This window comes from Antechinus flavipes, chromosome 3, assembly GCF_016432865.1.
Source record: "Antechinus flavipes isolate AdamAnt ecotype Samford, QLD, Australia chromosome 3, AdamAnt_v2, whole genome shotgun sequence".
NCBI classification, from domain to species: domain Eukaryota; kingdom Metazoa; phylum Chordata; class Mammalia; order Dasyuromorphia; family Dasyuridae; genus Antechinus; species Antechinus flavipes.
The window spans coordinates 480,039,147-480,063,423 of NC_067400.1; the positions used below are offsets into that span (position 1 = coordinate 480,039,147).

At 37.0% G+C, this 24,277-nt stretch overlaps 3 protein-coding genes across 5 annotated transcripts; 2 read left to right on the plus strand and 1 right to left on the minus strand.

Moving 5' to 3' along the window:
* Positions 1-304: 304 nt before the first annotated feature.
* On the minus strand, positions 305-3,909 carry HYLS1 (HYLS1 centriolar and ciliogenesis associated). The gene is made up of 2 exons (XM_051986732.1): positions 3,811-3,909; positions 305-2,572 (listed from the first exon to the last, which is right to left on the minus strand). Exons 1-2 carry the CDS (start codon positions 3,822-3,824, stop codon positions 1,630-1,632), a joined length of 957 nt encoding a protein of 318 aa, XP_051842692.1. The 5' UTR covers positions 3,825-3,909; the 3' UTR covers positions 305-1,629.
* PUS3 (pseudouridine synthase 3) lies at positions 3,910-12,340 on the plus strand. 3 transcript variants are annotated; one of them, XM_051986725.1, is made up of 5 exons: positions 3,910-4,003; positions 4,549-4,981; positions 5,087-5,655; positions 6,361-6,551; positions 6,655-12,340. In XM_051986725.1, the coding sequence occupies exons 1-5, from the start codon at positions 3,963-3,965 to the stop codon at positions 6,942-6,944; spliced, it is 1,524 nt and encodes a 507-aa protein (XP_051842685.1). In that variant the 5' UTR covers positions 3,910-3,962; the 3' UTR covers positions 6,945-12,340. The 3 variants fall into 3 exon arrangements, with proteins under 3 accessions (XP_051842685.1, XP_051842687.1, XP_051842686.1); XM_051986727.1 differs by having other exon boundaries at positions 3,917-4,003; positions 4,310-4,981; XM_051986726.1 differs by having other exon boundaries at positions 3,920-4,003; positions 4,585-4,981.
* A 6,704-nt stretch (positions 12,341-19,044) lies between these two features.
* LOC127554833 (40S ribosomal protein S4) lies at positions 19,045-22,614 on the plus strand. Its single transcript, XM_051986733.1, has 3 exons — positions 19,045-19,130; positions 19,372-19,479; positions 21,563-22,614. The coding sequence occupies exon 3, from the start codon at positions 21,570-21,572 to the stop codon at positions 22,359-22,361; it is 792 nt and encodes a 263-aa protein (XP_051842693.1). The 5' UTR covers positions 19,045-19,130; positions 19,372-19,479; positions 21,563-21,569; the 3' UTR covers positions 22,362-22,614.
* Positions 22,615-24,277: the final 1,663 nt, after the last annotated feature.

Below are 24,277 nucleotides of genomic sequence, written 5' to 3' on the forward strand. Positions count from 1 at the left end.
TTGTCTGATTACAGCCAGGCAAATGAATACTGTTAATTCTAAGTCTTCAAATTCTCTAGAAAACCGATATTACCCGTGAATTGTTACTGTGAAACCACTGAACCAAATCTATCACTGAACCAAAAGCCTGAGGTCTGACTAAAGATTTTGAAATAGAATTAAAACTTGGCTAGTAGTAAGACTGCAAAACCAAGAGGTATGTTGCTCTGGGAGAAACATGATTTTTAATTTTAAAATCTTGTGAAGGGGAAATTTAGCTGGCATTAAAGCTTCTAGATGTTAATTGATTCAAATGCAAACTAGATTGTGAATTTTAGGTTTTTATTTTAAAACTCGCCCTTTGAACAACTCCATAGTAAAATTACAAACCATGTTAATTAACACAAGTGGCCACATTATCAATGGGGAGACTTATGAGGGAAAAGAATGTTAATAAAAGATTTGGACAAGCCTAGAGCCTAGGCTTATAACAGCTTAAAGCAAAATGCCATTGGTTTAAGAAAAAAAAAAAATGAAGGGTATAAGGGAGGATTTAAAGTATACTTCTGGCTTCAGATGCTCACATGAAGATTCTCATTTTCTTCCCTTGCCTATTCCTTACCCCCAAAGAAATTAAGGTTAAAGAGTTACCATTTAAATGGTAACTAAATGGGAAGAGCAATTAGTTGCTTATGCCACAATTTGTAGTCAAAATTATACAAAAGTATTCTGGAATTTTAATTAAGTACAATTTGTTTTATAATATATGCATTGGCCACAGGAATCAATAGGGTTACATAGATTTAATCAGCCTGAAGTGACCAAACTGATAAATTACACTCTTCAATTTAACAAATTAAATTCAATATACATTTATTAAGTGTCTATTCTGTGCAAGGAATTCTGGATTAGAGTTCTGACCTGCAACACAGTACATCTATACATTATAAAAAGCTGCTTTTAGGAAGTCTCAATGGCTGGACATATTAATAGGTTTCTTTTAGCAATAGGAAATCTGATCTTTGACTTACTCTATTTTCCTTTATTCAGGAGCTATTGTGGAAAAGCAGGTCTTATATTCTTATTCCCTACCTTCATTCCCTCAGCTCTTGTAGAATCTGGAGGAAAGGGAGCTGGTTGATGGGGAATGTAGGCAGAAACAGAATTCTTTTAATTGGGAGTTCTAATTCAATATAATCTTGCTGTATTAGGAAGTACCTGGTAGAGATATGGGCAAGTTTATTCATTTCTAAAATATTTTTATTAAGACAGGTTTAAATCCCAGCAGCTATAAAAATCAGAGTGACAATTGACTAATAAAATCACACAACAATTCAGTTTGGCCAAATGGGAAAAAGGCATAGAATACAAGTAGTGCTTATCATCAAATGTGACAAAAAGACTACAAGCTTGGTTCTTTCTCTGGCATGATTTGTCTTAAGAGTGCTGGGTTTGTGAATGGCAATTTGGAAGTTACTTGGCATCTGACACTGTTTAGAATGGAAAGAAAAAAGCCAGTGATGGATGAAGTCCTTCCTTAAAACTGTTCGCCTTTTTAAAGTCAGTTGTTTCTCTTTATGGAAAAGGTTAACAAACTAGGTAGTCACAGATTATCCTGAAGGATCTAGTAGGAAACTAGACAGTAAAGAACTAAGAAGGAGAAACAGGAGAAGGGAGCTTCCGGGGCATGATACCATTTGCTAGGTCACAGCGCACACCCCAACGTAAGGCAGATCTTTTCTTCATGGTTGGTACTAAGTAGTTGTTGGGGACATATATGTGTTGAGGCTTGGATTGGGGCTCTGACCGATAGATCATTTGCTCTCGAACACCCCAACGAAGGTCTTTCCTTTGATCCTCCCCAGGCAACCTCATTGAATCCCAATCTCTTTTGTACTCAAAGTACCGGGCTACTCTGTCTATCTTTCCCCTGTTTCGGCCTAACTGATCCAGTTTTGGGAGGATGAATGACTTAGGTCGGTTTGAAACAATCAGATCTTGCTCATAAACTGGAGATTCCATTGCTTCTCTTTGTAGGAAGCAAATGATTTCTTCTTCTTCCCGAGAAATGTCATGGTAGGAATGTTGTGGGTACAACTTTTCTGAACTATCCATACCTTCAGCCTCAGTTTCATTTTCTTCCTGGCAGGGCTGCAAGTTCATTAGTCTTTGCCTCAAGTCCCAGAGCTCCATGTCATTTTCTATACTAGACCCTGAATCACTTATAACAGACTCATCTGTAACTAGTACTTCACCATCTGGCTTCCTACGAAGCACTTTCCTCTTCATTACTGGCTTCCTGACTGTTTGGGAGGTGTCTGAACCAATGTCGGAAACTGTAACATCTTCTTGTGCACAGCGCAGATACACAGGTAGAGCACGTGCCTTGCCCAGGGTCACTGAAGCTTTAGTATAGGGATCATACTGGTTTGACCTGGCTTCTCTTATGTTATCTCCCTCACCCTGCCCTGCACAGATCTGGGTAAAGGCTATAGCAGCGGCTGCCATACGTTCTTCTGGATCCATAGTGGCCCATTTTTGCTTATTAGGTCCCATGAGTTTCTCCATCGCTGCTTCTATGTTGTAGGCATTTCTGTAAAAGATAACAATTAAGAACACTTAAGTATTTGACAAAGCAGCTCTAATGTTAATATGCTATATTCACTAATTAGTCAGTTTCCTGTTTCTGACAAAAAATTATTAGACAAAAGCCTAACGCTTTGGAAGTGAGCATTCTCAATATTTTGAACTTCTGACAAATCAACAATTTACACATTTATAGTAGATGTAAATATCTGCAGTATTTAAGATATTCAGAATAAATTTTGGGGGGTGTTATTTGTCCACCTTCACACGCTACTCTCATACAATACCATCTTTACTTTCTACTTTTTTGACCTTATAATGCATACAATGCTAGATGTATTTCATTGCTATTATTTTTCACACTTAGTTCCTGATTTATCTACACTTGATTTTTCATATACTCCCAACATTTTAATCACTTTTCTACCTAAACAATGATCACCCTTTATCAACAATTGTTACAAAGGATGAATGGATAAAGAGTAAGAAATGATGCTCGGCAGTCTAATAATTTTCTGAGGACAAAAATGTTAAATGTTTAAGGTTGTAAAAGTAATTTTTAACAGCCCTGTTTACTTAGACATTGTATTTTTCAAAAGAATATGTAACAAATGACAATCTCAAGATTCAGAGTTTAAGGAAAAAATATTAAAATTTTATGTGAAAAATTAAGCATGTAACTTAAAGCTTTCTATAGTCATTTTTGTCTTTTTAGTTATGCAAAACAGATTTATTAGCCATGTTGACAAAAAAAGCAAGAAAAGAACCGAAAAGCAATATGTTCTATCTGCACTTAACAATTTGTTAGTTCTCTTTTGAGACTAATAGTATTTTTCATCATGAGTCATTTGTAAACTGTCTTGGATCATTATATTCGTTTAAAGTAGCCAAGTCTGTTTTCACAATTTGCTCTTAACACTACATTACTGCTGTTATTATGCACAAAGATCATGATCTTTGTCTTACCCAATCTGCTCATCTTAAAACACTACTGAGGTTATTCTAAGTCCAAAAGCCCAATTGTGTTGCTACCACCTGATACTATCATGATAGATATTATTAATGATAGAGGTTCAGTGTCTTCCCCTATATTTAGCTATCCCTACAATATTATTTTCATTTGAATGTTATTTTTGAGGAAGAATTTCAAAAGTAGAGGATTGAATGACTTTTGTAGAGGCTGTTACCAAAGTTAGTATTAATACTTGACATGGAAGACAGTGTTTTAGAAAACTTAAAAATTACCTTTTTTCTGCCATTGAAATTACTTAAGATGAGTTTCTTAATTGTTTCTGAGCTTTGCTTCCAATGTGGAATATAACCATCGATAAGTTCTTTCAATCAGTTTAGCCTTCTATTTTATCACCTTGAAGATGGAGCTGAATACTTGAGAAAAGATGTGGATCAAGGCACTCAGAAATCTTCATCTGAAATATTGGTAAGTGAAAACATCTCAGTAAGGGAAAAAGGTAGTATATAAGTAGCGACATTTTATAAGTAGAATCCTAAAAGGTCTAATGACTAAATAGACATTTTTAATAATTAAGTAGAATTTTGAAAAATCAAGAGAGTATGTTTTCAATGACCCATTTTTAAAAATTCAGATAAATTAAACAGATGGATAAAATTGAGAGAACTTCGAAACATCATTTTAGCTATTTCTAAACAAACTTTCAAATATAGGTAGTAATGGGCTTTCCCTTGTTTTGTTTCTTCTTTTCCTTCCCCCATATCCAATGGAAAGGTTCAGAAAGCAGAGTTTAGGATGAAGTACAATGTCTGAAATAGTCAACAAGTGGCTAAATTACTTCATAATTGTTAATTTCTTGGATTCATGTACACTGGGCAAAGGACAGGGTTCTTCAAAATATAGAAGATAATGAAATCTAAGGATGTATTTGAAAGTATGACTATAATAATACCTATGATATAATCACTAGAGTAATCCCCATGAAGTACTTCATTTCTAAATTCTTATTTAAGGCAGAGACAAACTATATATTTTTTTACATTTCGGAGTCATACAATGGAAGGAAACATAGACACAAATCAGACTGAGACACTCCTGAAGAGAATACAAGAACTGGAGAGAGAGGTACAGAGGCTACAACAGGAACAGGCTGACAAGAAGAAAAGCCCAAACATCAGAGGACAAAGTTCCACTGAAATTGGGAAACCAAAGAAACGGCACGAGCGTGCTTTTAACTTCAGTGCATATGGCCAAAGACATGTAGCTCTAAGGATAGCTTATTTGGGCTGGGGATATCAGGGTTTTGCCAGTCAAGAAAACACAAGCAATACCATTGAAGAGAAACTGTTTGAGGCACTAATCAAGACTCGGCTAGTAGAAAGCAGACAGACATCCAACTACCACCGATGTGGGCGAACAGACAAAGGAGTTAGTGCCTTTGGACAGGTGGGTAGTTTTTTCTAATCTTTGTAAGATGCCATGGTGTTGGTTATGTGTGCTATGAAGTTAGGTTTATTGTAAATGTAAAATGATCTTTTCCTAATTTTATAGGTGATTTCTCTTAATCTTCGCTCCCAACTTCTAGGGAGCAAGAAGCCAGAAGATCAGAGTTTGAAAGACAGTACCAATGACACTATTGAAGAGATTCGCTATACCCATATTCTCAATCGGGTCCTTCCTCCAGACATCCGGGTACTGGCTTGGGCCCCTGTAGAATCCAATTTTAGTGCCCGGTTCAGCTGCCTTGAACGGACTTATCGCTATTTTTTCCCTTGTGCTGATCTAGATATTGAAGCCATGAATGATGCTGCTCAAAAATATGTTGGTACTCATGATTTCCGGAACTTATGTAAAATGGATGTGGCCAATGGTGTGATAAATTTCCAAAGGACTATCCTGTCTGCTAATGTACAACTAGTGGCCTTGCAGGATTCAGGGGAGAAACTTCAACAGGAACCATTCCAGTTGTGTCAATTTGAAGTGATTGGGCAGGCTTTTCTTTACCATCAGGTACGCTGTATGATGGCCATTCTTTTTCTGATTGGCCAGAGAATGGAGAAACCAGAGATCATTGATGAACTTCTGAACATAGAGAAAAATCCCCAAAAACCACAGTACAGGTAATGGAAAATTCCAACAATTTTACATAAAGATGTTTTTATTTGGATATTCTGTTCTCTTCATTAGTTTCTTACATTTAACGGTTCCCAAACATACATTTGGGCCAAGCACCTTAAATAAAAAATTTCCTCCAAATAAATACTCATAAGTTTTTAACTTCTAGATTAATGATATGAGGATGTACTATTTATTCAAGTGAATCTGGAAGCAAGCATTAATTTGTCATTTTACTTTTTTTTTTTCAGTGAGTTTCATTTATATTGTCCTACTGTGCCACTTTTAATACATTTTCTTATGTGTACTTCCTACTTGTTATCCCTTATTTTGAGAGCAAATCAATGGTCTTTACTACATGTAGAACTCCCCATTGTGTCCCACTTTTTATAGTCAGGTTTCAATTAACAGATGTCTTGGGTATGTGTGTGTTTGTTTTAAACGAATTTCAAAGAAATTAGCTTTTGTGGTGTTAACTCATTTTTATATAACTTGGATCAATACTGGAATTTTCTTCTAATATAGGTCAAATCCAAATATCTAAAAAAAAGGATTTATTTCTATTTTGATTATAAACTACCTTCAAGGACAAGGAACAAATTCATTGGTATCTTTCGATAGCATCCAAGAAAATATTCTATCTTTTAGCAGACGCTTAATATTAACTTTTATAAAAAGCTGAAGAAAAAAATGATCTTTTCTCTTTGCAGCATGGCAGTGGAATTTCCTTTAGTTCTACATGATTGTAAATTTGAGAACATCAAATGGATCTATGACCAGGAAGTTCAGGAGTTTAATGTCACACATCTGCAGCAACTGTGGGCTAATTATGCAGTTAAAACTCACATGTTATACAGCATGCTTCAGGGACTTGACACTGCTGCCATATCCTCTGGATCAGGTAGGTTAGAAAAACTTGAAACTAATTGGGGGGGAGGGGGGAAGAGAAAATTACTAGAAAGACTGGAGGTTTCATTATGTTAAAGTTGCTAATTGTGCACTAGGATCAAAAAGAAATGAAGTGGTCCAGTGGAAAGATGTCAAACCTTCTGTCCAGAAGCAGATCAGTGCCTTTGTAGAGGGAGTGAAAACACGAACCTATAAGCCATTATTGGATCGTCCTAGATGTGAAGGCTTAGAGTCCCGGATCCGGCACTTTGTTAGAAAGGGACGAATTAAGCAACCACAAGAATGCCAAGAGGAGGAAAGAAAAATCAAAAGGGACCACAGTGATACTGCAGAAGAAAACACCTCAGAAAAACTAACCAAGAAGATCTGTGTTACTAGGAATTAAAAATGGTACATGGTCTTAGCAAACACAATGAAAAATGAAGGGGCAAATCAGTTTAAAGACTAACCAAAATGAATTTTCGTTGAAGAGCTAGCATACATAAACTTTTTTTTTTTTTTTTAAAGAAAGAGTATGTTCTCAGAATTTTATCTGCTGGTTTTCCATAAAGCTTTAGGTTAAAAACAAAATCAAAATTTTACATTTTTAAACTGAACTTACTTTGCTCCAAGTATGAAGTTAGTGGTTGATGAAAGCACAACTTGGACCAACAGGGAACAGGGATGAGTCAGCAATATAAATGGAAATATTTCCCACACCTAGAGACTTGTGCCTTTGTTTTCACATTCATTAAAGAAACTATTTAAAGGGGGCGGAAATTACTCTTAAAAAGGTCAATCCTACTGTTTATACTTTTCATTAATTATCTGAGCATTCCCGAGTGTAATGAAGAGCACAAAAAGTGAAATAGGGTTAAAAAGATGGATTGGAACTAGATTGTGGAAATTCTTAAATTTTGGGAGTGAAAGGCAATAGAAATCTACTAAAAGTTTATAAGCAGCATCATGACATGGGAATTCTGTGGCTGTAATCTTTACAATTATGTGGAAAACGGTTTGGAAAGACAAAGGTCTGATGTGAAGATGATGAATTAGGAAGATAATGTAATGCCAAAGAAACTGAGCAAGACAGAAGTTAGAGACCAATTCAATAGTTTACTAAATGGAGAGAGATACTGGGACCAGACGGATCTTGGTACCAGGGCTGGATGAGACTATCATCTCAAAGAATCCAGCCCTGAGTCCTAGGACAGCAAATTTTTTTATAGGATGACAAGAATAGTGATACATAATGGGGGAGGTACCTAGGTGGGGATAACTTAATGGTGAGGGAGGCCCCTAGGATGACACAATGGAGGGAGGTTACTGATATTCTAATGATTCTAAAATGGATAAACCTTTATCCTGTCAAACATTAAGAAGGAATGTCTATAACCTAAAGATATAAAACCTTCATCTCATCAACCATTTAAGAGGGAATGATTATAGCCTGAAGTTTTGGGGAGAGCAACTGAGGTAGACCTTTATCTCATCAAACATTAAGAGGGAAAGGCTATAACCTGAGGCAGAATAACTAAGTAGGACAATTGGGAAACTGGGTCAGGACATTAAAAGGGTACAACAATAAGGTTCTGACTTAGGTTGGGGTCTTTGTTAATGGAGAAAGAGGGTTGGACAATGAGGTTTTGGCAATTGATTGCATAAAGGAGAGGGTTGTGGGAGAAAAAGAGAGGCAAAATTGACAGATTATGAATTTAGATGACAGTAAGCTTAGAGGAGATGAAATTCATAAGGAATGGGTGGTAACTAAAAGAAATGATCAAAACAATTTAGCCTGTTTTATTCATTTCTAGGCTCAACTTATTTACAATGACTTTCAAAGACACACAAATACATAAAGATGTACTTATGTGTGATGTCTTTTATGTTATTTATATGAGTGCATTCCCTCAACATTTTTTGTGTACGTCACTTTCCTGAGTGAATGATAAGGTGTAACTTTAAAGGTAACTTCACTGCATCAACGTTTTCCATTTTATTCAAAGCAAGATGGCTGGTGTGTCTGAGGCCCCAGATTATTTTCCCCCCCTTTTCAAATTCAGATCAATCTTCCCCCTTAATTTGTGCCCTTGTACTAGGGATTTCATTGTGCATGTTGACGCTTCTTCACACTCCTTAAGGATGGTAAATATGATAAGCTTCTTTTATCAAAATCTGACATTATTCTGTCTTAGCCCTCCCTAAACTTATTTGCTCTCAACTGTGACCTCTGATCCCTTTACCTTTTGGCATTTTCTCTATAGTCATTATTCCCTGCTCTGAATTCTCTTTCAAATCATTATCTTGTAACTTACATGCCTGAGTGAATGAATGCCACATTGCCATCAACCCTTAACAGTGTGTTTTTTTAGTATTGCCAATCCCTTTCCAAATTCTAGATTTGGATTGCTCCCACCATTCCTTTTCTGCATTTCTCAAGTGCTACCAAACAGACTGCAAAGCAAACTGGGTTTGCAAAGCAAAATTCATGTTATCCAACTTTACCTGGACCCTCCCCTACAGGAAAATAATTCTTTTACTCCTCAATTGTTAACTTATTTCATTCTCTATAGCAGCTAATCTATCTTAAAACTCCCACAACTCGTTTCCTGAGAAAATAGGCTATATATGATATAAATTCTTTCTTCTCCCTTTCTTTTGATTTTAAAAATTGATATCATCTTCCCATCCCTAAACTTCTTCAGACTGAAGATGTTTACCTTTTCCTTGCCACGGCCAACCTCTTTCTATAATCTTCGATCTCAAACCTTACTATCTTCTTAACCATCTTCTAATCATCTCTCTCCACATCCTACTGGTCTTTTAAAGACTGGCCACTGGACCCTGATGGCTCTGGAGGGGGAAGTGTGGCAGGTTACTTTGCATAGCCCTCCTTCACTTAAATTCAATTCACTTGCATCTTATGGCATCACCTCACTACCCAACCACTGGTTCTTTCCTTGCAATTTTTCAAATATGCCCAAGCTTTCCCTATCCTCTTAAAAAAATAAAATAAAACAAAACAAAAAAAAAAAATTACCCTAGTCTCTATCTTCCCTTTCTCAGCCAAATTTCTTGGGGGGAAAAAAAGCTCTTCACATATATCTCCTCTCTCATCTTTAACCTTTTGTAGTCTGGCTTGCAAACTTATGACAATTGCTCTCTTCCAAGTTACCAGTGTTAACTTAAATTGTCCAATCAGATGGTTTTATCTTAGTCCTCATTAAGCTTAATTTCACAGCAGCATTTGACAAATTGTTGTCACATTCTCTCTTCTGAATTTTTATAATGCTGACAATTTCCTTTAATGTTTTTGCTATCTTATTATCTCCACTCTCCTGAGCTTCACCAAAGATCTTTTGGACAATTGAATTGGGTTGTTCCAGAACCATTTCAATTATGCCCCGAACAAAACTTCTTTCCTGATAAAATGCATTTTTTCTAAAAGTCGATTTTTACTGAAATCGCCACCAGTCTTCTAGACAGTAGTCCTAGTTCTCACTTCCTTTCTCCCTCACCCACCACCACCCAAGTTGTTGCTCAATAATGCTATTTCTACTCCTGCAGCATAATTTGAAGCTGTGCTTCTCTCTTTATTCACACCTTGGTTCAGGCTCATTAATTGCCAGATTTCTCCATACTGTTAGTTTCTCCCCATTCTAGTCTATCTACATAGATGCCAAAGTCATTTCCTTTGGTGCATAGATTTGTCACTCCCACTTTTAATAAACTCCAATGGCTCTTTATTTCTACTAAGATCAAACAGTATGGCTCCAACAACCTCTCTTACCTCAATGCACATTGCTCCCCTCCTGTGCTCTGCAATCTAGCCAAAGTGGCCTTCTAAATTCCTCATGTTACTTCATTTTCCATTTTTATGACTCATTCTGGCCACCTGCAATAAACTTTTTTCTCATCTCTGCCTTTTTTAAAGACACAATTCCAGTAACACACCTCACTGAAGCCTTTCTTAATCTTCCCAACTGTTAGTGCTTTCCCCTTCTACTTTTATTCTCTGTATTACATATATACTTATGCAACCCTTCCTGCCCTTAGAATTCAGGTTTGTTTGAAAATAGGGATTGTCTGATTCTTTTAAATTTGTATTCTCAGGGAAGCAGAGGAAATGCTTAATAAAACGCTTACAGATGGATTGATTATTTCATCATGAATTTTACTCAGGGCCCCAGATTTAGTCAACAAACATTATTAAGTGCCTTCTATAAGCTAAGCACTGTGCCAAACATTGGGGATACAATTATGAAAGACAGTTCCTGCCCTCAAGGAGCTTACAGTCTAATTGGGCAAGATACAATCGTTCATCACCAAAGAAGAACATCTGGAAAAATTTACCCGACACAGCAAGGGTTAACCATAGGTAGTTAAAACCTATGAACAACTTCTCAGAATAATGTTTTAAAGTAATCAATTGCTAAAAATAATAGCATTTATACTTTAAGGTTTTCAAAGCATGTTACAAATATTTTTATTCTAATCAAAGGAAATAAATAATAAATTTCATTTAGAGGTTTTAAAGTAAATATGGCTCTTTCCCCTTTTCCCAAATCTAAATCCACAGATGCCAACACCCTGCTCTATAGTAATCATTCTCAAGCTTCATGGCACAGTATTTTTTACTGTTAGGAATTGAGGCACTCTCACTACAGGAAGGTTAGCAGACTCATGAATACAATTAAGCAATTGTAAATATTAAGTTCTATTTAAGAACACTGTGTTGGATGAAATATGAAATGATTAAGGAAACAAGGGTTCAATCTTCTAAGCACATCAATTAATAATTTATTAATAATTAATGTCAATTGCCCCATAAACCCATATCAGACCTCCTTAACTTAGGCTTGGTTCTTAAATACAAGGGAAGATAATTTTTTTACGGAATAAAATAAGTTAAAACAAACAGTACATTAGACTATGATGATTTCTAATTGGAGGAAAGATTAGAAATTTTCCAAGCTGGGATGGATAAAGTAGAGTGAACAGATGTAATTCCTTGAATTCAGCAAAAAGGGGTGTCCTATTCCACTTAAGAGTCTGTGAATTATCAAGGGAACATGGAAACAGTAAATGACAGATCAGTATTAGGCCAATTTTCAAGAAAAGTTGCTTGAGATGTACAATGTGAGAAAACTTTTTGTGTCAATCTTTGGATCTGATTGGGTCAGCATAACCCAAGTCCTTATTAAGGATCTATAAACAGCAGGTAGAAGTCATCTAGTTTCTCAATGTACAAAGGGCTGGGTTCAAACAATGCACTTGCCACAAGTGAATAAAGTTTTTTCACAAGACAGACACTGGACTAGACCCATGATAAAATAGAAAAGGAACTGAGCAAATCCAGAACTGAGTTGCAAGGTGGAATCATTATGATTCCTCAATTCCACAATTAACCACTTCCACACTTAGCACGGAAATCCCTCACCAATTTTGAACCCTGTGTGATCTGTTTTCTCCTTCATGACAACGGAAACATTTGGCTGTTTTTTGCTTTACCTGATATTAATTCAAAAGGTAAAATGAGATTTCTCTATTCTAATTGTTGGGGAATCTTTTTTTTTTTTTTATCATTTTGAGGTGCACAAGAGATATTATTGAGAGCTTTTAAGTTAGTGTTCCAGTTAACCAAATTTTAGAAAAATCAAGAAACAAACAACACAATAGGATCTTGTATTCTCCATGTCTTTCTGTCAATTTTATGGTTGCTAGATCTGTCTTTGGGAAATTGCAAAGTTTTTATTGACCCTAAACTTCCCTCCAAATAAAAGCCTCTGTTTTTAATACCAATATATTTACCAGTATGACTATGTCTCTAAGATATGCAACCCAAGTATCAAACTCAGAAAGCAATGGAAAGTAGCATGGCAGGTGCAAATAAGCTCCAACACATTAATAAACAATTACTAAGAAATATGTGAGCAAAAAGTAAGGTGGGGCTATAGCATATGAGGTGATTCATTGGTTATCCTGTGTTCTTCAATGGTGTTCTCACATTGAGAGGAAATTGACAATAGGGAAATTCTGATAGATTACAATCTACATCAAATAGAATGAGATCAAATATGCATTTGAGTATAAGAAGTAATAATTTCAATTCTGAATGCTATTTAGTTTGAGACAATGATGGGACACCCCTGTAGATATATATACACACAACACACACACACACACACACACACACACACACACACCCATTATCTAGCACAATATAATGATTTGGAAATTATTTGAATAGACAAAAAAAAAGTATGAAACAGGCAAGAGTCACAAGAGAGTAAGTGTAGAGAGATGGGTGAGGGATCAAGTTTTGCCAAACACTGGCACTTAAGGTTTAGGAGGAAGTTAGTGCTTTAGCAAAGACTGGAAGGAATGGTCAGACATTAGGATAACCAGGAGACATGTCATAAAAGCCAAGGATGTAAAGAATATCTTTGAGGGGGGGAAAAAAGGGAGAATAATGTTAAAAGCTATTTTGAGGCCAAGAAAAACAGTCTCACTTCTTATTAAGTCATCAGCACCTATGAGATCACTTTCAGAATGTGTTTTCAGTATATCATAGGGATCAGAAGCCAGAGTATTAGAAATAAAGGTAACTAAAGACATATAATTAGAACTTCTATCAATAGAAGAGGGAAGAGAAATAGGAAGTAGCAATGTACAGTCCCTGTTTAAGGGTAGATGAGGATCTGAGTATGTTTACCTTTTCTTTGCTATTTACAGATAGGGAAATTAAAAACACCATTATTTAGCACTCATATTAACACATACTATGTGCCAGGCACTGTGATAACTACTTTACCAATAATATTACATTTGATCCTCCCAACAAATCTGAAAAGTAGGTGGTGTTATTGTCTATTTTACACTTGGGAAAACTGAGGCAAATTAACATTAAGTGACTTCCAATGCAACATTGGAAGCCATATGAGGCTGGATTTGTATTCAAGTTTTCCTGACTGCAGGCCCAGTGCTTTATCTACTGCTTCATCTAACTGATTGGAAGAGGGGAATGATTGATATAGCTATAATCCAGGAGAAGATATGGTCAAGTACACAAATAGAAATGTTAGCTTTTGACAATAGGAAAGGCTACTTCTACAAAGACTGAAGAAGCAGGAAATGGATTAAAAGATCTGAAGGAAGAGAGATATTGATAGGCTTGGTTCTTCTAGTGAAAGTAGAGGAAAGGTTATCATTTAAAGAGGATTTGGGGATGGATTAGACATTTGAGCAAGGTTTTCAAACAATCTTCAAATTGAAGTTACAATAATATTTGTCTTCTGTCCCCCAACTTCCTATCATATTTTTAATAAACTTTTGACATTTATATTCCAAAAGAATCTGGAGTAGCATTTAAACAGTTGCTTCTAATATGCATTATATAAATGCTATGATCTAAAAATAAGTATATAATATTATCTATGAACATTGTACATCAACCCCCCCCATCACCGTCTTGCATTACAAGTGAAATATAGCTACTCAAAGCTAGTCAGAGGGATTATGAAATTTTAAATAACAAAGGGACAGTGTAGCAAAAAGATTTAGAATTGAATGATTGGGGGGAGGGGAGAGGGAGAAGGGATGATGTAAGTCAGAAGAACCTTAGTTCCTGAGTTCAAATCTGGTCTCAGACACAACACTTCCTAGCTGTGTGATCCTGAGCAAGTCATTTAACCCCAATTGCCTCAACACAAAAATAAATTTTAAAAAATCGAATGATCACAGTAGAAGTCCTGGCACTGATGACTTTTAGCTGTGTTTTAGGTTGCTCAGACACAACACTTCCTAGCTGTGTGATCCTGAGCAAGTCATTTAACCCCAATTGCCTCAACACAAAAATAATTTTAAAAAATTGAATGATCACAGTAGAAGTCCTGGCACTGATGACTTTTAGCTGTGTTTTAGGTTGCCTATACTCTGCATGTTTTCTCATTTCTAAAACATGGATAATAATACTTGAATTATTGAGAGTTGTGAAAAAAGCACTGTACCTATATCAAACTGACATAAAAGTTTGAGGAAATTTCTAACATTTTCTATGGCAAAACTTCTGTAGAATATGATTATAATCTGCTCATAGCTTCTTGTACTGTGTGATTCTTGTTTAAATCCTTCTATAAATTTGCCATAAGGGATCAACAGATATGTTCAGGCTACTTGGTAAGTCTTTTTTTTTTTTTTTTTTTTTTTTTTTTGGTTAAGCATAGTAAGCCACAATAAGCTTGTTGATTATGCTGGTATGGCACACAGCTTCATGATTAAGTAACTCCCATTCTTAATTTTTTATGCCATTAAATTCCATCTATTAGATTGTGATAAATCATGACAATACTCAATACTATGTCATAGGATAGAAAAGGGCAAGTTCTGCTTCATTTTAAACCTCACAAATTACAAATTGAACACAAAAGAGAAGGCAAACAAGAGACAAAGACAGCAAAGAAGCCACTACAAGTATTTGATCAGCTCACATTAGTATCGGCACCTTTTCCACCTATGCAAATGACAATACTTAAGGTCTTTTCTGTCCTAGGTTAGTGAAAAGAGCCATGATTTTTCAGTAACAAGAATTAGGTTTGAATCACACTGTCACTAACTAGCTGTATGATCATTTGTATATAAGTCACTGTCCCTTGTGAAACAGTTTCCAGATCCTTAAAATGGAAAATAACAGGAAGATTCTTCTTCCTGACTTCAAATCTGGACTCACTCACTTGCTTGGGTGATCCTAATTCATTTAATACTGTTTACCCAGTTCCTCCTCTGTAAAATGAGCTGGAGGACATAGCAAAGCACTCTAGTATCTTTGCCAAGAAAACCCCAAATGGGATCATGAAGTAGAACTGAAAAGCACTATGTAAATGTCAACTATTTTATTAACAAATGTTCTTCATGAATTCATTGCTTCCATTTGAACTGTCTTAAGAAGAACCTGAAGATGACCTGCCAACCATTCCAACTATACTGCAGAGAGTGCAATTCTGTTGGGGTAGCCACATTGTTCAAATAGCAAATGTATGCTTGCCAAAAAGCTTATTTTATGGAGAATTCACACGGGCCAAGTGCTCACGAGGTACTCAGAGAAAGTCACAAGGACACTGAAGGTCTCTAGATTTTTAGTACTGTAATGACAAGGGGACACACTGGCACAGGACTTCCCAGCATGGTGTGCCCTCATCAGAGAAAATGTTGTGTTCCATGAGCAAAGCAGAACTGAATTAGCCCTCCTCCCACAAAATGCAACATGTGCAGAATCGGAGAAGCTACTCCGAATGTTCACATAGATTATTTGTCTGTGACCTGGGGTTGAGCATTCTGAGTTTGAATGATTGAGCTGATCAGCCACACTATATAACTTGACTAACACAGTAATGTCATTTCTCTTCAAGAATGATGGACAACCAACTGACTATTGCTACCTCTGTGAAGTTGAGCAAGTCATTTAACTACAGGGACCTAATTTTTCTTGGCTACTAAACCTATGATCCTAAAAATAAAAAAACTAATGTTTAACACTTTATGGTTCTCAAAGCATTTTCATAGACTAATTATTACATTTTTCTCATAGGAATTCTAGACCTCTAACTGTATCATAAAGCATCAGTCATCAAAACGACTTGGTATTGCTTACAAAATAGAAAAGATCAATGAAACAAATTAGACAAGATTTAAAAGATATAATGGAACCAAAAACCCAATGTGTTAGATGAACCTGAAAATATAACTTAGGAAGAACTCTTTTTGTTAAGAATTTCTGGGAAAACTGGTAGTTTGCATACTAGATAATTTTCCATACCATGCTGCCACCCTCTCACCTAAAAAAAAAAAAATCCAACAAAACCCCCTTCTTTTACAACAAATTCTAAGGAAAGGAATTCTTATCTCCATTTTGAAGATGAAATAACTGAAGGCCAGAAAAATAGCAATCTTTCCCATTAGTTATATAGAGGAACTAAGTTGCAGAGATTGATCATGAACATTGGTCTTGATTCCACGGCCTTTTTTCCTCCATACCATGGCTTGTTCACTCAGTCAACAAGCAAGCATTTATCAAGTTCCTACTATGTTAGGCAAGTTATGTTAAGAGCCAGTATTCAAGTCTTGTTGCTTTCTAATTCTATAATAATAGCTGACATGTACATAGCACTTTGGTTTAATGTTGCAAAGCACTTTAAATACATTAATTTGAGACATATCAGCTTAGTAAGGTAGATAATTATAAATGAAGAAGAGAGGTTGAGTGACTTGGCCAGGGTCACAGATGTAATACTAGGTTTTAGCATAGGTCTTCTAGACTCCTCTATTTCACCTTCAACAGCATAAATTCCCATAGCAAACTATCGTTATGTAAAATGTTATTTTAACATCTCAAAATCACATTAATTTTCTTTGATTCAGGAGGCAATACTGCAGGGAAAAAAAAAAAAAAAAAACTTCCTGGCACATGTTAAGTGCTTAATAAATGTTGACTGATAGCTAATCTTTTTGGTGTCAGTAAATTATACAAAGCTATCTGGGAAAGAGTGAGCATAAACAAAGTAAATGGTAGGGAGGTTTTGAGTTTGCTTGTGGGGAAGATTTGGGTAATTTGAAGACCTGAATATAGCATATTGTCTCTCTAAGACGGAGTTTCTTGAGAGGATTGAACTACATTTTGCCTTTGTTTGGGTATTTTAGTACTTTGCAAAGTGCCTGGCACATAGCAAGCATTAAATGTTTATTGGCTGAATAACTAGAGCATTAAGAGGCAAATCCTGTTTTTTATTGTTCCAAAATGTCTCCCTTTCTTTGGGAAAGGAAAATGTCAATTAAAGAATCTGAGTTAACTACATAGAATTCCCAATCCCTCTATTTTTGATTTCCTTCACAGGCTAATTGTACACTATTTCAAAGTCCGACTCGTTTTGTACAGCAAAATAACTGTTTGGACATGTATACATATATTGTATTTAACTTATACTTTAACATATTTAACATGTATTGATCAACCTGCCATCCGGGGGAAGGGGTGAGGGGAAAGAAGAAAAAAAGTTGGAACAAAAGGATTTGCAACTGTCAATGCTGAAAAATTACCTATGCATATATCTTGTAAATAAAAAGCAATTAAAAAAAAATGAAGGTCAAAAAAAAAAAATCTGGATTAAAGCTTTGTTTCAATTTACATCTTACCCTAGCTTTATCTTGTGGGCAGATGTTTACATTCAATTCAACTCAACATTTATTAAGCACCTGCTACTTACAAAATCTCATCCTCAGTGGAAAAAACTGTTAAAGAGGGAAGGGAAGTTCAAAAATAAGTGGGTGCTGGAGGCAACAAAGGTTTTTCTCCTGGCTTTTAACATCCATTTTAGACAATAAAATCTCAAAAAATCTGTTCCTTTTTTATAGGGAGTTGCTGTCTTTAAATCGTGAAACCACTAAGACCCCAGAGACTTCGTTTCTTTCAATAACACTTTCTCACTTTTCCCTCTCAGTCCCCTGAGGCTGCCTCAGCCTCAGTTCCAAAAGACAATTAGAGCCAAAGGACCAATGCCCTGGCTGGTATTGCCTGGCGCTGTTAAAAGCGTTTCCCTGTCAGATAAAGCAAGCAGTTAACTGGGGCTAAAGGCGGGGATAAAGCAACCAGCTTAAGGCCATACAAATAATAGGAGGAGACGGGAGGACCAATGGTCTCTACTCTCCCCAAGCTGCCTCTCCCGGTCTTAGCTGGCAGCAACAGAACCCAAGAAAGAAGCCAGAAGTACCAGAATCAAAAATTTAGAAGGGAAGGGAGGGGCCTCACAAACTATCTAATTCAAGCGCATCATTTTACAGATGAGGAACCTGCGGCCCAAGAAGGAGAAGCGATTTGACCAGTTACATTGCCAATTTGTTATTGGCTACAAAATTGATCACACACACAAAAATACAAAATTCCAAGTCTAGTGTCATCCCTCCTCTCACCTAAAAAAAAGACCCCAACCCTTACAACAAATCAAAATCCCAGGGTCGTGAGTTCCAATCCAGCATCCTTCCGGCTGCACCACGACCGCCTCTTCCCTGCGGAGCGATTCTATTTAATAAGCCCTTCGGAGATTTCTGGTCCAAGGCCAGTCTCGGAGAGGAGGGGGCTTTATTCTGAAGACGCCAGGGGAAACGTAAAAGGAAACCTCAAGGTCCCAAGGAAGAAACTTAATCCTGTCTCTGCCCGACCCAGACCTTTCTCGAGAATAGTTTCTCACCAGTTCCCAGCGGCTGTCCAGTAAGTACCAACCAGCCTTCTTGAACGAAGTCGCCGTTAGGGTGGAGCCAACCACCCCGGCGCAAGCGCACTTTTAGGCCACGCTCTCAATAGCCGTTAACCGTCCTACGGGGTTTAAACAGGATGTGGAACCCGCTCTAACTTCCTTCTAATTCTCCGCCCTTTTCCCAAAACCATTGGTTGTGTGTCTGAGTCATCTTCGAATCTCCTTCCTATTGGTTTATCTCCCCTCTACGCCCGCCCCAGAGCCCCGCTAGGATCCCTGGGAACGCCGTTTCTGGGGACACGTGATCTCTTGCCGCGCGGCCCTGGGACCGGCTGGTCGTCTTTCTAGTGAGTCTGGGAGAGGGTTCGTTGGAAATGGAAATGGGGGGCGTTGGGGTGCCGAGAAGCCCACCTAGATCGCAGATTCATGCCTCCCTCAGCCGCCAGGGATGGTTCTTCTTCACTCCTCAGGCAGGGTGGTGATCTAGGCCCAAACAGCCCTCGGCCCGGAGACGGGGACGGGGGTGGGATGGGGTGGGGTGAGGGGCATTGTGAGTAAATGGACGATAACCAGACCTCCTTTTTGTAGGTAAAGGGACTGAGACCCAGAGGAATAAAGTGACGTGGCCAAACACACACAGCTTTTGAGACGGAGTCTCTGATCCAATAGTCGAGTAAATTTCCCATTCTATCTCAAGTAAGTTCAAATATTTAAATAATTGAAGTCCTTCCCTTCTCCCATCCGATTTATAGTGTAGTGGTATTAACTCGTGAATTTATTTTCCCTCCCGAGTTTTAGCTTCCACAATCTTAAGCAACATATTAAGCACTCTATCTCAACTACTATTCTGGGTCATGGCCATACAGAAACAAAAAGCCGAAAGTACCTAATTCTAAAAAAAACTTTGTCAAATACTCAAAAAAAAGTTAAGCCAGTAGATCAGTCTTACACCCAGTCCCAGAATTTGTGTGGCATTTTAAAGCTTAGATATACGTAGAGTAAATAATTAAGTTTTAAGATAGTCGTTGGGAAAAGGCTTTTGTAAACGGTGGTAGTAGCCCAGAGTCCTGGAAGAAAGTGGGAATTCTGAAAAGGGAGAAGTGAGTACATGCCAGGAATATGGGAAAAGTGTGAAGGAGTGATGGGGGTATGAGAAATAGCTCTGTGCTAGCTCTTAAAAGGCTACTGGAGGAGAAAGGGGAATGAGTATAATGAGAAGGGGATAATAAAGCTCAAAGATTGTGAAGGATTTTAAATAAGGGAGTTTTTATCAGAGCCACTGGAATATGGGTAGGGCAGTGAAATGATCAAAGGAGGAAAATCACTTTGGCAATTTTGTCAGTGAATGACCAAAGTGAAGAAGGTAGAATAAAGTTACCTAAAATAATGAGAATAAACCTTTATGTGGCATTTAAAGGGACAGATAGGTGATGTAATGGATGGATTACTGGGCCTGAAATTAGGAAGACTCCTCTTTATTAGTTCAAATCTGGTCTCAAACACTGTGACTGTGAGCAAGTCACTTAATACTGTTTGCCTCAGCATCTCATGTGCTAATGAGCTGGTGAAGGAAATGGCAAACCATTCCCCAAATGATGTCACAAAGAAGTGGACACAACAATAACAAAGCACTTTAGAATTTGTCTTTGTTTAGAGGTTATTACAATGATCCATGAAAGGTGATTAAGTCCTAAAGTAAGATGAAGCATTTATGAATAAAAAAAGGTGGCAACATGCCAGAGAAATTTGGGAGGTTGAAACAGGCTTTCTGTTTGATTGGACATAGATTTGGGAAAGTGAAACATTGAGACAATGTCAGATTTAGGGTCTTGGGAACCATGAAGTCTTGTGCTATTCACAGAAACGGAGGGATGAGAACTTAAATTTATAGTTTGCTGGTTAAGTAGATCTGAATTAACTGCATAAAAGGTACTAATTAAACCTGACCCAGAGAGATGTGAAGAGAAGAAGCATACATACAGCATTGTCAAATGCAGCTAAAAGGTCAGGAAGGCTGAAAAGTGAGAAAACGCCATTAAATTTGGCAGCGAAGATATCACCGATATCTTTGGACAGAGTGCTTTCAGTTGAGTGAAGTTGGAAGCCATTGTGAGCTTTTTTCTGGAATGGGGATGGGAATGGGGAAGAAAAGGTGATAGTCTTTTTGGGGGGAAGGGGATAGAATCTAGTGAAACTTCATTTTGGTTGAGGAAGTTGATTTAAGTGATTTGCCCAGGGTCAAAAAGCTAGTAAGTGTCTGAGGCTGGATTTGCACTCAAATCCTTCTGATACCAGGACTATCTAGCTAAACTTTTATAAGAATGTAAAAACTTGAGTATATTTTGACAGCTTCATTGAAGGAATCAGCAGTTAGGGTTAAAAAGATTAGGAGATGATTAAAGTTAGTGATCTGAAAAAGGAAGTAAATCAGTCAAGGGCACACATAAAGGGATTAGCCTTAGCTAGAAGACCTGTCTTTTCATTAAGGGGGAAAAAAGGGGTTTTGAGACAGAGAAAAGGGAAAAGAGAGAGCTCATATCCAGTGACCTCAGTTTTCTAAGTAAGAGATCCATTTTTCAGCTAAGAAGGTTAGAAATATGAGCAAGTTTAGAATGTCCTCTCTGGGGAGTAAAATAGTCATATAGAGAGGTACACGAAACTATTTAAAATGTGTAAGTTGCAAAGAGGAAATAAAAAGGAATTATTAGAATCTCCTGTACATTTTATGCATTTGCAAAACTGGGAATTTAAAGAAATTAATTCCTTTCTCCACATATAGTATAACCATGGCTCGTGGTCCCAAGAAGCATCTGAAGCGTGTAGCAGCTCCAAAGCACTGGATGCTGGATAAGTTAACAGGAGTTTTTGCTCCAAGACCATCCACAGGTCCCCACAAGCTGAGAGAGTGTCTCCCACTCATCATCTTCCTGAGGAACAGACTCAAGTATGCCCTGACTGGAGATGAAGTAAAGAAGATCTGCATGCAGCGTTTCATCAAGATTGATGGCAAGGTCCGCACTGATATTACATACCCTGCTGGCTTCATGGATGTCATTAGCATTGAGAAGACGGGTGAACATTTCCGTCTGGTTTATGATACAAAGGGACGCTTTGCTGTTCACCGTATCACTGCTGAGGAGGCTAAATATAAATTATGCAAAGTGAGAAAAATCTTTGTGGGTACAAAAGGTATTCCTCATCTGGTAACCCATGATGCCCGTACTATCCGTTATCCAGATCCTCTCATTAAAGTGAATGATACAGTTCAGATTGATTTAGAAGCAGGCAAGATCACTGATTTCATCAAGTTTGATACTGGTAACCTATGTATGGTGACCGGTGGGGCCAACTTGGGTCGAATTGGTGTGATCACAAATAGGGAGAAGCATCCTGGCTCTTTTGATGTTGTCCATGTAAAAGATGCCAATGGCAATAGTTTTGCCACTAGGCTCTCAAACATTTTTGTTATTGGCAAAGGTAATAAGCCTTGGATCTCTCTTCCCCGAGGAAAGGGTATCCGCCTTACAATTGCTGAAGAGAGAGACAAGAGATTGGCAGCTAAGCAGAGCAGTGGCTAAATGATTGCAGATAAGAATATGTAGGGTTTCATTCAAATTGAGATGTTACAATACCATTTGTAACCAAAAATGTGATTACCCTATAAAAATATACCAAATAAGAAATAAGTAGCTTAAATTACTCAGTCTTATAAAGTGAAATTGAGTAAGCCATAAATGCCTTTCTCTACTTTTCCTTGGATGAGGGTACTGTGACTATAAATGTTGCATAAAATGTTAGAACATGTACTATGACTATAAATGTTAAAACATAGAGCTGTGTTGGTTTTACTTAACTGCTTTTCTTACTTGGGAAGACTCACTGGAGGATGGGGAGAGGACATCTCAAAATGGCTGATGTAAAATCAAAAATCAATAAAACTTAAAGAAAAAATTTTGGATTGTTTTATATATAAGCATCTGCTAAGATGAATTTTAAAAAAAATTTTTTATTATAGCTTTTTACTTACAAGATATATGAATGGGTAATTTTTCAGCATTGACAGTTGCAAAACCTTTTGTTCCAAGTTTTCCCCTCCCCCAGATGTAAGGTAGACCAATACATGTTAAATATGTTAAAGTATATGTTAAATACTATATATATACACATACATGTTTATATAGTTTTGCTGCACAAAAAGAATTGTACTTTGAAATAGTGTACAATTAACCTGTGAAAGAAATCAGAAATGCAGGCAGAAAAAAATAGAGGGATTGCGGGTTCTATGTGATGCTTCACACTCATTTCCCTGAGTTCTTTTGCTGCGTTGTAGCTAGTTCAATTCATTACTGTTCAATTGGAGCTGATTTGTTTCATCTCATTGTTGAAGAGGGCCACGTCCTAGAATTGATCATCATATAGTATTGAAGTATATAATGATCTGGTCCTACTCATTTCACTCAACATCAGTTCATGTAACTCCAGGTCTTTTTGAAATCATCCTGCTGGTCATTTCTTACATCACAGTAATATTCCATAACATTCATATACCACAATTTATTCAGCCATTCTCCAATTGAGGGGCATCCATTCAGTTTCTAGTTTCTGACCACTACAAAGAGGGTTGCCCCAAACATTTTTGCACATATAGGTCTCTTTCCCTTAAGACCTCTTTGGGATATAAACCTAGTAGTAACACTGCTGGATCAAAGGGTATGTATACTTTGATAACTTTTTGAGCATAGTTCAAATCACTCTCCAGAATGGCTGGATTTGTTCACAATTCCACCAACAATGTATCAGTGTCCCAGTTTTTTCCCACAGCCCCTCCAACATTTGGCATTCTCTCCCTGTCATTCTAGCCAATCTGGTAGGTGTGTAGTGGTATCTCAGAGTTGTCTTAATTTGCATTTCTCTGATTAATGACTTGGAGCATCTAAGATGAATTTTTTTATAATTTATATAGCACATTTACATTATCTCTTTTGATATAGTACATGTACACATTACAAATGAATATGAAACTGAGAAATTAAGTGACTTTGCAGAATCTTAGGAATTGCAAGAGACTTCAGAGTCAATCACTTCCAATCTGAACAAGAATCTGCTACAAAAGTATGCCAGATAAATGGTTCTTAAAAGGTTCCCAGATGTTATAGACTGGCATGATTGCCAATTATTATGAAGTCTTAAGCACATGTGGGTTTTTGTCCATCTTTGATTTTCATAGATTGAAGCTATGAAGCTGGTAACTTGTTTATAGTTTTATAAGGATTTGTCCCCATACATAGACTGGAAAGAAAAGCCAGAGCTTCATAGTCTCCTGGTCAAAGGAAACTAATTGCCCTTTAGGGAGAAAACCTATTCTTTCCTCATTGGTTGTACCTCTTTATGAGAAGAAAGTCAATTCACTGATTTTGTTAAACTTAAGTGACTAAAGAGCTTGCAGGGGTTGAATACCAACTGTTAACTGAAAAATAGAATCGGAGTCCACAGA

What these genes read in the sequence shown, in the direction of transcription:
- PUS3 (XM_051986725.1), top strand. Translation starts at nt 3,963, where the DNA reads ATGTGGATCAAGGCACTCAGAAATCTTCATCTGAAATATTG. An exon ending in AATCTTCATCTGAAATATTG is followed by an intron (nt 4,004 to 4,548) that starts GTAAGTGAAAAC and finishes TTCTTATTTAAG; the next exon opens with GCAGAGACAAACTATATATT. An exon ending in TGCCATATCCTCTGGATCAG is followed by an intron (nt 6,552 to 6,654) that starts GTAGGTTAGAAA and finishes ATTGTGCACTAG; the next exon opens with GATCAAAAAGAAATGAAGTG.
- LOC127554833 (XM_051986733.1), top strand. Translation starts at nt 21,570, where the DNA reads ATGGCTCGTGGTCCCAAGAAGCATCTGAAGCGTGTAGCAGCTCCAAAG.